Source organism: Pezoporus wallicus, unplaced genomic scaffold (assembly GCF_028554395.1).
Source record: "Pezoporus wallicus isolate ANWC-B61680 ecotype Strahan unplaced genomic scaffold, APGP_CSIRO_Pwel_v1 contig_749, whole genome shotgun sequence".
NCBI lineage: Eukaryota > Metazoa > Chordata > Aves > Psittaciformes > Psittacidae > Pezoporus > Pezoporus wallicus.
In genome coordinates, this window is record NW_026641327.1 from 57,277 (window position 1) to 71,143 (window position 13,867).

At 42.8% G+C, this 13,867-nt stretch overlaps 1 protein-coding gene across 1 annotated transcript in view; it reads left to right on the top strand.

Annotated features, from left to right (window-relative positions):
- Positions 1-1,641: 1,641 nt before the first annotated feature.
- The window catches only part of STX17 (syntaxin 17), a 29,876-nt gene continuing 17,650 nt past the window's right edge, over positions 1,642-13,867 (top strand). The window contains exons 1-3 of the mRNA XM_057423047.1: positions 1,642-1,722; positions 9,286-9,368; positions 9,853-10,034. Of these exons, the coding sequence (XP_057279030.1) occupies positions 9,912-10,034 (123 nt within the window). The 5' untranslated portion in view covers positions 1,642-1,722; positions 9,286-9,368; positions 9,853-9,911. The remainder of the gene's footprint in view (positions 1,723-9,285; positions 9,369-9,852; positions 10,035-13,867) is intronic.

Here is a 13,867-nt window from a genome sequence, read left to right on the forward strand (position 1 = left end):
AAATCTCAGTTTCATAAACTGAAAATTCTGTACTGTTTCAAAACAGATTCATAGACAATTTAATCCTACAGCCAATTAAGATATGCCATATTTCTAGTATATATTTATATATATGTATATATATTTAGTTTTGCTTCTTTTGTAGTTTTCTGAAAGCCAACACTGCCTCTACTCCTCAAGTATCTCTAACCCAGACAAGTACTAGTATGCTTATGGCAAACATACCTCTCCACCTGCATTGGATTGTGCTTTTTAAATATCTCACATTAACACCCGTTTTCCACACCTTTCATAACTTTCTTCTGGGCTCTTCCCAGTATTTAACATCCTGTTGAAGTGTAAGTGCCCAAACATTGAATGCATTATTTTGATAATGGTTTTATTAGTTCTATAAACAAGAGTAGTGCCCATTCCAGTTGTATTTGATGTTCTTCTGGTTTTGCTCCAGCATATGCCTAGCAAAAGCTTTGTTCTGAAAGCTCATGTGCAGCTGAAAATGTAGCATAATGTCCAGGTCCTCTTTAGCCCTGCCTCATGGCAGTCATCCTCCCTCAGACTCCAGGTGTGGCTTTGAGGCTTTATCTTGAATGTACAACCTCCACTTCGACTGTCTTCAGAGGAGTACTTTTACAAGAGAGATCTTACAAAGCAATTCAAAGGAGTTTATTTAAGTGATCTGTCCTTATCTTAATTTACAACAGCAAAGTAATGATTCAGTATTTTTGTCTAGGTCACTTCTAGGCCAAGAATAACACCATACAAAAAACAAATTTCTGACACATCTTCAGTTACAATTCCTTCTTTTCAGAACTGTCAGTGAATCACTTACTGTGAGCTATGCAGATAGTGCAGGGGGGCTGCTAGTCTAGCTGATCACCAGAGGTTCCTCCCAAACCTAATGGCTCTGTCATTCTGTATTCCAAGAATCTAAATTCTACCCTCTTTCAGCTTAAATACATTCCCCCTTATCCCATTGCTATATGTCTTTGTAAAAGGTCCCTTTACAGATTTCCTGTAGGCCCCCTCTAGGTACTGGAAGCCTGCCATAAGGTCACCCCAGAGCCTTCTCTTCTCCAGGCTGAACAAGCCCAACTCTCTCTGCCTGTTTTCATAGGAGAGGTGCTCCAGCCCCTCTGATCATCTTCATGGCCTCCTCTGGACTTCCTCAAGCAGGTCCATGTCCTTCTTATGTTGGGGGCCCCAGAGCTCAGGTGCAGGACCTTGCTGTTAGAAACTGAAGGTTACAGAGGGAAAAAAGAAGCCTCACTGCCACAGGCTGGTCAGTGTTTGTCCTTTACACATCGATGCCCTTTATCCCCAGGGCCTCACCTAACAATTTGGTATTGCCTACATTATGTGTCAAGGCAAGCAAAATGTTGGTAGCAGGGAGGACCTTAACAGAAGTTCTTTAAATGATGGTGGGAACATTTGACCCTCCTTTAGAAGACGAAATCTAACTTTTCACCCCCGAAGATCCCTTATCCCAGACACCAGGTACTCCCCCCCTGCCCAAGTCAGCCTCTTCTTCTCTTCCTCTCCCTCCTCCCCTTCCCGCCCCTCACCGAGAGTCACGGAGGGAAATAAACATGAGGCAAACCGCCCCGAGCGCGGCGGCTGTGTGCGGCGGGCGGGGGTTGGGCCGCTTCCCGCTGAGGGGAAGCCCTGCTCGCCGGCTACCGCACAGCGTCCCGCGGTCGTCATCTCGGCCGCTGCCGCCACACGGTGAGAGGCCGCGGGCGGTCGAGGGGGACGGGAGCACACGGCGGGGGGGGGCTGGAGCAGCAGGGAACGGAGGGAGCGGGCAACTGGCAGGGCGGGCAGAAGGGCTTGGTGGCTGCCGGGCCGCCACCGGTGGCCGCCCGGCTGCTTTCGCTTTCGCTTCTCCCGTCGGGGAGGCGAGAGGGGCGGCAGGGCCTGGCGGGCGACCGGCGTACCCTGGACTTTGTTACTGTGGCCGTGACCGCCGGTAGGAACCCACAGCGCGGCCCGTGGCGGCGAGCGGCGCGCCGGTTCCTTGTCCCGGGCTCCGGCCTCTCAGCAAGGGCCGCGGCGGGGCCGCCGCCAGCTCACCTCGGCCTTGAGGGCCGCGGCAGGGTCCTCACGGCGCTGACAGGCCCGCGTCCCTCGGCCGAGGGCTGGCTGGCGCTGTGGTGGTGGTGGTGGTGGTGGTGGTGGTGGTGGTGGTGGTGGTGGTGGTGGTGGTGGTGGTGGTGGGGTCGCTCCGCTCCCCGGTCCTGCTTGGGGAGGGTGGCTTCTCTCCCGCTCGGCGCCTGGGCGCCCGGGGCCGGTGAGCTCGGCGCGGTGGCTGGTGCTGTCCCGGCCGTGTGGGTGCCCCCGAAAGCGGCTGGGGGCGTCGGTCTGATCATAGGGAGGCCCAGGCTGAGGTGCCACCGGAGGGCTGACCCGAACCAGAACCTGACACACCGGCTTGGGTTATTCTTTCTTCTTAGTAAAAGCACAGTGTGAGGAGTTGTTTAGCCCAGCATTCCCCAAGCTTTTTAAATTGTAAGTCAGGAAAAAGAAACTAGAAACTAGTACAGTCCACTTGAAATCTTGATATAAGACTTAAAACCTTTATTATTCTTATGTGTCTGCTCTGTGCACACACCCTTTGCTTTTCAGGGGAGAGACAGTGGAAGGGCAGGCCTCCATAACCTTCTGGTTGCTGGAGTGAGACCAGAGGCATAATTCAGTAATATAGAAGAATTGCTATTAGGGCTCTGATGGCAGGTTGAACTGTGTTGCAGCCACTTAATTGCAGGTGTCAGTCTGCTACGTACTCATTCCACCAGTTCAGGTTTGTTCAGACAATGTTGATGTGTCAGTCATTAGGTATTTTCTGCCCTCCTGCAGCTGGTTTAAACGTATAATGCCAACACAAAATGCCTGTCGTATGCTCTGGTTTCTCAAAGTGCAGTTGTGTGCTCCTGCCTTGGCTGGATCAACTTTGTCTTGCTGGGTGATCCCCAGCACACAGATCTGCTAGGAGCCACAGCCTGCTACCTACAGATGCTAAGTCTGTTTCTGAGCCCCGATGTGCAGTTTTTCATCCTACTGAGTAGTTTCATGTCACTTTGCATACACGCTAGGGCTGGTGACAGCACCTTATTTCAGCCTAACAAAACTGTTTTCCTTTGGCTCCTTTTACAGCTAAAGGAGAAAGATGTAATTCAGACCCAAAGCACAGTTTGGCTGTAGCCTGCCACAGGAGCATGCTCCTCACTAACTACAGACCTCGGCCAAGTGAACAATAGTAAATATTCAGTCACTGCAATTTTCTGGCCAGTACTACTCTAAGAAGTGTTTCACAATATGTTAGTGAGAAACCTATTCTAAGCCTACATTCTAGCACCCGTATTCTGATTTTATTTACAAGGAGAAAAGGAAAAAGCTTTTTTGCCTTACAACCGTTAAAAACAAGGCATCTATGTTGGAAGTACTTTTTCTAGTGTTAGTGCTTGTCTAAAGTGTTGTAAGTGAATTGAAATAAAAAATACGTGTTGCATCGTGTTTCCCTGGGCAAGCACAACTCTTCAGGTTTATTTTTCATTTTTCCCACCTTATTTGAATGGAGGATACTCAGCAGTTTAACCAGAGTTTATGAGTATTACCTTTGATGTGTATTAACAGCATTTACTGAAATTTATAACAAGCTATAATTTAAATTTTGATGGACTACAACTACGTGACTATGTGCTTTCTTCACACCACTATGTAGTAAGTGGAGACTTTGTGTTAGTGTCTGAATTAAATTAAACTCACAGTTCACCATTTTGAATTGGATGCCCTAAGATTCGTTTAAACCTTAGAATTATTTGATATTTGAAACAATGAAATAAGATAGTACAGGCTGGTTGGACCTCAAAAACTGAAAGAGGATATGATTTGTTTTTGAAGAATTTTGTTTGCTTTACATACCCATTTATTTGTTAAAGCAAAGGTCCAAATAGTGGAACTCCTCATATTATTTTGCTCTGTTGCTTACTAATGAGAGCATGTGGACTAATCCTTTATGGAAAATACATTTAAATAATTTCAAGGACACGTGGTGAACAAACTGGATAAGAGTAGTAAGAATCAGGTTATTTTCATATCAAGTGCAAATGTCAGGTTAGTGGCATTCTTACATGCTAATTTTACTTCACAATTACAGTTTCAGTTTGGGGCCAGTCTCCGTAAGGCATAAATAATTAGGAAGGGAGAGATAGATAATTTTTATAACTATCTAATACTTTGGTAATGCTGCTAAAGTATGCTTTGGATAGGTCTTCTGTTTTTAATAACACAGTTGACAGGAAATTATTCTGCATCTGCATCTTCATCTCTTCTGGATGAGTGTTACTTCTGTCACTGAAATATAATTGAATTTTGGTGCATGAATTTTGAGTATTAAGTTGATAGTATTTTACTTAGAAGATAACCTCTAACAGGCCTGTACCATCAGCATTTAAAAAGACCGATTTCTTTGTTTTTCCACAATACCACAATTTCTTTGTTTTTCCAAAATACCTTGCACACTGAATATAGTCAAGGACAGCTAACTATAAATGGTTTCATCTAACTTTTTTAGTTACCTAGTTGACAACACACTTCATCCACTGTTGGTGCCTCTTCATCCCTCCAGTAGACCAGTGCCAATGAGATGGCATATGATAGTGGCGCACTTCGTGTAAATTTCCGCCACATGGGTTGTGTACATTTGACTTCATCTGGATCTATGGATGCATTCCTGGCATCCAGCCTATGATAGATCACCTCTAGAATGGCTAATTCCCTCAGGTACTGGAGGCCTTTCTCAATGGTGGCCCACTTGCCTGGGTGATGTAGAACATCGTCTTCATAGGGATACCTTTCCTTCACAGCTACCAAGAGCCGCTTCCAAAGGCTGAGGACTCGTTTCTCTTTTGCAATTGCTCTGTCAATTCCCCCTTCCCTAGCAAGTGATCCTAGCATTTTGGCTTGCAGACCTTCTAGTTTGTAAATGTCGGCCCCCTTGTCCCAGCACCGGAGCAACCAGGTGATAATGTGCTCACCTGGAAGACGGGTGAAATCTTTTCGCATATTCCGCAACTCAGTCAGTGACAGGAATTGATAAGTCTCGTCTTCCTCGTCTTCGTCGTCTTCCTCGTCGTCTTCCTCGTCTTCTTCTCGTTCAGATGTTGCCCCCTCTAGTAATGGCATTAAGTCTTCATCTTCCCTCACTACACGAGTTGCTTTTTTTTTGCATCTCCTCCTGATTATAGAGGCAACTGATGCTAGCACGGATTGGTCCTTTGGTTCAGCTGCAGTGCCTTCTGCTGGCATTGGAGTGGCTGCAGTGTCTTTCGGTGGGGTTGCAGTCGCCGCAGTGTCTTTCAGTGGGGTTGGAGTGATTTCTGGGGATGGAGCAGTTGTGTTGTCTGTTGCTTTGCCATCAGATCCAGAGACATCTCTTTCCTGCTCCTTACAGAGCAGGGCTCTGTAGGCATAGGCCAAGCCCCAGCACGTTGCAGTGATTTGTTCCTCTCTGGTATTGCCAGGACGACAGCACACCTCGTTTAAGTGTTCTACTAATTTTTCTGGATTTTGCAGTTGTTCAGCAGTGAAGTTCCAATGCACAGGAGGGGCCAACTGTCTTAAGTGCTTGCCCATACAATACCACACACCCTGCCACTCATGACTGTCCAGTCTCGGGGAAGATCTCTTGGTGGTATTCTTAGATAGCTGTTTAACCTTAGACAAGACCTGAGCCTGACCCTGCTTAGCTTCCGAGATTGGACAAGATCGAGTGCTCTCAGGGTGGCGTGGCCATGGGTAAAACATATGCAGCAACAAGCTGATCACCAGCACAAGCAGCAGGCAGGTTTCAAGGGTACTCAGAAGACATCCAAAACCTTTAAAATTCTCAAATGCCATTGTAAATAGCCTAGTGGGGGAGTGGGAGGTGCGAGAGAATATCTCCTTCGTAGATTGGCCCCCTGTGGGGGGGAAAAAAGAAGTGTAATTATTAATTCCATTACATGCCTCCCAAAGTATAGAGGTGATGGCCATGCTGAGAATGCATACCAGATCAGTTTCATGATCAATAATTCTATTGTATCACAAGCCATTATCATAAAGTACAGTGAAACAATGACCTTAGTTCAGGCCCCAAAACTGATAAACACTAAAACAGCAAGTACTGGCTGTAAGTAAGGTACAACACGCTGAAACTCCGAGATCAAGTGCAACAACTCTGAGAGCAAATAAATCAACATTGTGATGAGTGATTGTTAATCTGAAACAGTGAATGCTTGTCACAAATATGATTAGACACACTCTGGTCAGATCTGTCGTTATCTCAACCCTTCATGCCCCACTGTTGTGGTTTAAGCCCTTTATCTCAACCCTTCATGCCCCACTGTTGTGGTTTAAGCCCAGATGGTAACTCAGAATCACGCAGCTGCTAGCTCACCCCACCTTTTTCCTCCCCTTGCTCCTGGAGGGACGAAAGAATGTAACTCCCACGGGTTGAGATAAGAGCGGTCCAGTAACTAAGGTATAACACAAAACTTCTACTGCTACCACCAATAATAATAATAATGATAAGGGAAATAACAAGGGGAGAGAATACAAAACTAAAAAGGGAAGGGGAAAGAAAACAGCAAACAAAAGTGATGCACAATGCAATTGCTCACCGTCTGCTGACCGATATCCAGCCCGACCTGAGCACCGAACTGAGCCTTCCGGGTGACACCCACCAGTTTATATACTGAGCATGACGTGCTGTGGTATGAAATATCCCTTTGGCTAGTTTGGGTCAGGTGTCCTGTCTCTGCTTCTTCCCCTCCTCCCATGCCGCTCCTCACTGGCAGAGCATGAGACTGAGAAGTCCTTGATCAGGGTAAGTGCTACTGAGCAACAGCTAAAACATTGGTGTGTTATCAGCATTGTTCTCAGACTAAAGCCAAAACACAGCACTGCAGCAGCTACTAGGAAGGAGAAAAATAACTGAGAGCTGAATGCAGGACATCTTCTTAAGCTAAAGCTGAGAACAGGTTTTTTTTTCACTTACTTGAGGAGAGTATTTAATAGTCTGGACAGGGCTGCTACTCAGAGGCATCTTGACAACATGGAGAAATGAGCTGATAGCAACTTCATAAATTCCAGCAAAGGCAACAAGAAACTGCTGCAGCTGGGATGGAATTACCTGATGACTGGGACAGGCTGTGGGAAGACTTGATGGAGAGCAGCTGTGTAGAAAAGGACCTGTGTGTTGTAGTGGACCACATGTTGAATATGAGCCTGACTGTGTTGTTGCAGAGAAGGACAACTGCATTATGTTTTATGCATTTGCAAATGTGGCTGAGGGACAGTAGGTTGACAGTGACTTTTCCCTTCCATTTGGCACCTGTGAGACTGGCAAGGCAGTTAGGGGGCTGGAATATGTGATATTCAAGGAGAAACAGAGGTGGATTTGTTCAGCTTTAAGGTGATGGAAGGTGACATCTTACTGCTGTGGGGGGAGAAGGTATAGAGCCAGGCTTCTCTTGGGGGTGCGTGACAATGGGATGACAGGCAGTGGACACATGGTGGTTTAGCTACAAGGAAGGTATTTTTGGTTTTGATTTGGGTTTGTTCTTAACCTGGAGAATAGTCAAACAAAGAAGGAAGGGTCTAGTGAGTGTGTGGAGCACGCATCCATGGAGGTGTTAGAACTTGACTGGACAAGGGCCTGTGCAACCACATCGAATGCAGCTGGTACTGGATGGCCTGTGAAAATCACTCTCAACTGAAACTGTCATGTTATTCTGTGATTACTCAAAACCCAGGCATTATAGCTCTAGAAATTGAAGTTATGCTTAGGAAAACACAAACCAAATAAAGTATTCAAGAAACCTTAGATTTCCTTGAAATTGTATCTGGAATGAACATATGGTGACAAAAACTTGTGATGTTAATTTTATTTACATATTATATGAACTTAAAAAAAGTAAGACCTTGCATATTTTCCTACTGGTAATATATGGCTTAGAATTTTTGTTACAAAAGCTACTGTACTGTTTGAGAGAACATGAAGCAGGAGACCTGATGAGAATATGAGGCGTTTTTGTATTTCTTAGTTTCTCACACTTACTGTGCAGTGAATTTTAAGCAGTAGTGCCTTAAAGAGGTTTGTAGACATTGTCATGAAAGGTAGTTTACTGTCTGGGAATTTTTCAGTAGAAGAAAATGACTATCCAGAGCCCTGCATGCAACCAAATCTTTGAATTTAAAACTGTTGTTTACTCAGATCACCTACTCAAGACATGGCTGTTGGTCATATTAACTCTGCTTCCACTGTGGTCCAGTTTATGTGTCATCTGAACTGCCACTTTTGACTTATCAATCTCTAGGTGTCATTAAAGATTTGTGACAAACTTAAGACTTAGCTTAATCTCTGCTGTATTTGTTCAAAGACAGAATGAGCTGTGGGTTTCTGTGAGTTCATGTGCGGTAAGTTTAAAGAATTTGTCATTGCTTGTTCAAGGTGATTCAGTGTTAAAGAAGAGCAAGACATGGCTACTCAGTATCTTTAAGGAACCATTTTTTGATTAATTCTAGCTCATAAACTAGTGGATTAGTGTATAAGCTGTCAGGAGATGAAATGTGTGTTCCAAGAGGAGGTACTGCAGTTTGGAGTATGCTGCTTTTTATCTTTTGCTCATAGCAAAAAGAGTCTGTTCTAGGCTGAGAATGAGGTTCAATTTTGAGATACAAGTGGCTCTTTCAAAAGTGTTAGGGACTGTAGTGACCAAGGTGTAATAGAAGAACCAATGTATTTTTTATCATCTTGCATGTAAGCTACTGTTTTTAGAATGGTGGAAAGAGCAAATCAATACAAAGGGATTAAAGTTCTTTTTACATAGTGAAAAATGCGAGGCTACCCACTGCATGTTTGCTTGAAGGTCTGAAAAAAGAACTATTAATATTAAATGCTTTTGGTTAGAATGGGATTTGTAAGACTGCTTGATAGTATGTCATTATATTTTGAAGCAGGGATGATTTAGCAATGGCTGGAAAGTCAGTTGATGAAATAGTTTCTGATGCTTTCAAAAAGTAAAAGGTGTGTCAGTGAAACCCTAAAGATTGACTTCCCCTAACTTGGTCTACTCTCACTAAATACTCAGTTTTCCACAATTTTCAGTCTTTTTGCTGGGTGGGATTGATAAAGGAGAAGACTCTTCTATTAGCATTCTGTTCTTCAGAAAAAATACAACGTTGTTTTATTTGCAGTTGTGTGGGGAAAGGTGAGTAATCTGGAATTGTTTTCCTGTTTTCCTCTAGAAACAAATCTTCCCTTTGCCAGAAGTGCTTTCAGCATTCTCACTGGCCTGATGGAACATGCTTATCCCTTGGATCCTTTGAAGGTAAGTGAGATTTGTACATATCCTCCCTCCAGCCTACCAGTGAGGGCTGTGACTGAACTTTGAGGGGTTCAGAGACCTAGTGCCAATCAGCTGGTGTCTGCCTTCAAATTCTTTCTGCCTGCAGGAATCACATGTCTCAGAAAAACTTGAACACTTTCCCCTGTGCTTTCACACCATAGATAGAAGCAAGAAAAATAACTAATTTGAAGTTTTTTCCAAAGGCTTCCGTCTATCATTATGCTGCAAAGCATATTTGTGTCTGCCTTAATTTATTAGCTTTTTTTTGTTGATGTAAAGTTTCGTCTATGAAAATGATCCCCAAAGCCTGCAAATGAATGGAAATAATACATTTAAATGCAAATACAGTGTCCAGATTTTAAGTAGTTAATACTGCAAAGAGTGATTTCTCTTATTTGGCTTTCTTTTTAAAAAATATGCTAAAATACTACATTTTTGTAATCCTGTAATTAATGTATTTTTTTAGGGCTTTCTACCCTGGTGAAAGTACACTGAGCAAGTGTTGACTTGAGAGCTGCTTTTAGGATGTCTGAAGATGACGAAAAAGTTAAACTCCGTCGAATTGAACCTGCCATTCAGAAATTCATTAAAGTGGCAATTCCAACAGATTTGGAAAGGTTAAGAAAACACCAAATAAATATTGAGAAGGTTAGTGTTCACTTTTTACTAATACAGTTATTTTTACAGTATAGAAGCAATCATGCTGGAAGATTATATAGAGAGATTTCAATGAGAAGTTGATTATGAAATGCTTTAATTCTAATTTAGCTAAAAATGAAACCTGTATTGTCTGGTAATTTAGTGTATACAAGGGTCTTTATGTTTATAGTAACTAGTTAGTCTATAGAGTGAGAAAGAGAAACATTACTATTTTGTGCTAAAAAGTTGTTGTAAGGAAAGCAGCCCAATAGGCTTGCTTTATTTTTTAAGTCACAGTGGTTTGCTGCCAACTATTCTGGTAGTTTACTGTGAATACCTATCTTTTTCTCAATATAATTTAAACGGAATTGGGAGAAATAGGGAGATTTAATTATTTAAGTAAATAGAAATAGAATTGTATCAAAATTGTAGCATGTGTATATGCTTCTTGTTGACAATAGCTCACAGTTGGCAGTGAAACTGAATACGCTTCTGTCGTGGTTTAAGCCCGGCCGGTAACTCAGAACTACGCAGCAGTTCACTCACTCCCCCACTTCCTCCTGTCAGCTCCTGGAGAGATGGGGAGGAGAATTGAAAGAATGCAACTCCTACGAGTTGAGATAAGAACAGTCCAGTAACTAAGGTATAACACAAATCACTGCTGCTGCCACCAATAATAATAGTGGTAAGGGAAATAATAAGGGGAGAGAATATAAAACTAGAAGGGATAAAGGAAAATAATAACCAATAAGCACAAGTGATGCGCAATACAATTGCTCAACAACCCCCAAACAACACCCAGCCTGACCCAAGCAGGGATCTGCTCCTTCCAGTTAACTCCCTCCAGTTTATATATGGGCATGATATGCCGTGGTGTGGAATACCCATTTGGGTCAGGTGTCCTGTCTCTGTTTCCCTCTGGCTTTTTGTGCCCCTCCTCACTGCAGAGCATGAGACTGAAAAGTCCTTGATCGGAGTAAGCATTACTTAGCAACAACTCAAAACATAAGTGTTATCAATGTTCTCAGGCTAAACTCAAAAACACAGCACTGCACCAGCTACTAAGGAGAAAAATTACTGCTATAGCTGAACCCGGAACAGTTTCCAAGTTAAATTCTTGCATAGACTGTGGCAGTGCCTGTACTGCTAAAATAAAAGTGCCCAGGACAGTTGTCTGGCATGAAATGCCCAATGTCCATATTATTTAATCCTCATTTTCTGCAAGACAGGGTGGCTGCATTCACGTTGCTAATGGGGAATAGCCTCTGTTCTGTTTTAAGTCCTTAGCTATTCTCAGGAATTTTCTCTGTGAGAGAGCTGTTTATCATGGCCAGGGTCAGTTCTGACATTTTAACAGCACAGATGACCAGATTTCAGACTTGAAACATTTTCAGTCCATGTTTATTGGTATAGATGTAGCCTGTGGAAAGAGAAAAATTGTTTTGTTGAGGAAAGTGGTAAGGGATTTACTGAAACAGGTGGCACACATAAAAAGCAGGAAGAAAGTGATTCAGAAACAGACAGTCATAATATCAATGTAGTGATGGAAGTTTTGAAATCACCATACAGGACATATCTGTCACCACAGAAAAATCAGTGACAGTGAGTGCCTGTTGTTCTGTTCAGTTCTGGACATGATTCTGAAAAGCATTACATGGTATTAATTTGATCAGGCTTATTCACAATGTGTAAAATCAAGTGTATATGTAAATCTGGATGGTGTAGGACAACCGTCTACATTTTTTGGCACCTTGTGAAGGAAGGAAGTGTAAGAAAATAGGTAAATATGATTTGGATTTCCTAAAAGTTATGGTCCGAAGGGTGTGTGGGTGTGTATTGTTGAAACTGTTTTGCATTTTGCTGCTGTCATTCGTTCACAACTTCTGCCATAACTTTACTGTAACTTCAGTAAGTGGGTAACCTTTTGGATGAGATTTTCCATGCCGGGTTTTTGCCTCAAGTAGTTTGGGGTTGTGGGAGGAGGAAAATAAATCCATGTATTTTTTTTCTGAGAACGCAGTCAGGAAATAATGTGTTGTTCAAGTGATAGATATTTCTTTTAGTAAGAAATGCTTAGTCTAAGTGTTAGTGATTGATAGCTTAGAGATAATTCCTTTTCAAAGAACACACTGACGTTGTGTTGGAACACTTGAGATGTTTCTGTGGTGTCGTCTTTATCTGGGCTGTACGTTTTGCTGTGCCTCTAAAAATCTGCTGTTCTTTTGGCCAAGAGGTATGATTCTGAAAAAAAACAAGTGGTTTGCAAGTGCTCAGTAGATACTGGTTGAATTCTGCCAGCTGAAGATTGTTAAATCTTCTTGGTAAAAACACCAAGACATGCTCTTGTACTTAGAAATTAGCAGAACTCATTCCTGGAGTTGCTAATTTGATTGGTCCTGAATCTGAGAATGGAAACAGGGAGGTGAGTTTTCTGTGTTCCCACTGTTTCATCCTCTTACTTTCACTTACTTGTGTGCAAGAGGAAACTCTTCCTTACTCAAGTAAATAAAGGGTAAAGAGTTGGGTGGGAGGAGCTTGTGAGTAAGTACCTCAGATGGAAGGTGAAAGTGCAGAATGGTGTCTGACCATGGGACAAGAATAAAACTGGGATAGAGAAAGACTTGGGGCTGCAAGGTCTAATGGAGGGAAATAATCATTTGACTCTTTCCTGGTGAGGGTTAAGGATACAATAAGGGTATGAATTGCAATATTCACCAACTGAAAAGTATTTTCTTTGCCTGAAGCAATAACTTCTAAATGAGATGATCTAATTTTTTTTTTCAGTCACAGCATGTTATTTACTCTTTTATTATTACATATTTGTATAATTCATTACCTAAATGCCAGCTGATTCAGCAGTATTTTTGCCTTGGAATCAGCCAATTTGCAGCAGCCCTGTTCTGTAGTAGCCAGGAGCAGCTTTCTGTTCTCCAGCTCTTTCCGCAAAGAGCAGTTAATTGACTTACTTTGCGTTGTAGCTAGAGTACCGAGGAGTCAGTATTACACCTACAGTTGCCCTGGAGCGGTGGGCAGCCTCCGGGAAACAGTGTGTACATCTCGCAGTGTGCATGGACCATACCTAGCAGGGGCCATAGAGATAGCAAACTATCAAGTTTATGCCCTTAAGGGCAACTGGTGAAGAATAATGTGAAATAGGACAGGGTTCACAGGAGCCTAGAGGAGAGTGTCATAATAATAGCTTTTCCATGCAGGCTCTTCGGTTCAAATAGAGGCAGTCTTGGTAGCTAGGTTGTTCCCTTCTTTCTCTAACCAGAAGTTGCACAACTGCTCGTGGAGGCAATATGCATTTGCTGTGATCTACCAAGAGGGATTTCTTGGTTGCAGAAAGGTAGAGTTTTTGGTCCATAGTTGTCTTATGTTAAAATTATGTTTAAAATTGCATCTTCAGGGCAGCACTCCAGTTAACACCAACAGCATCAATGAGTGTGGAACAGTGAGGTGTACCATTCTTCAGAGTCTTGAGGAAGGCATCCAGAAATAAAGGCATGTAGTAATAAATACCCACAAAAGGGTGGCATAAAAAAAAAAGCTACTGTCTTGCGTGAGAGGAACAAACTGATGGTCACTGGAAAAAGCTAGTCTGTTGAGCAGGAGCTGACCTGCCAGTGCAGAGTAGGAAGTGATTAGCAAGGGCACATTAGTGATACACAAATGGTTTTATTGCACATTGAAGGTAAAGAAAAGCTTTTGATGTAAGGTAGTAGTTAGGGAGAGACAACTGAGGAATAGGCGTAAGAGTTACACTGCTTGTATTTTTTTCCCAGTAGTGTAACTTTGTACCATAGATTCTTTGCTAAGTATTGTCCATATATGTAAAACCT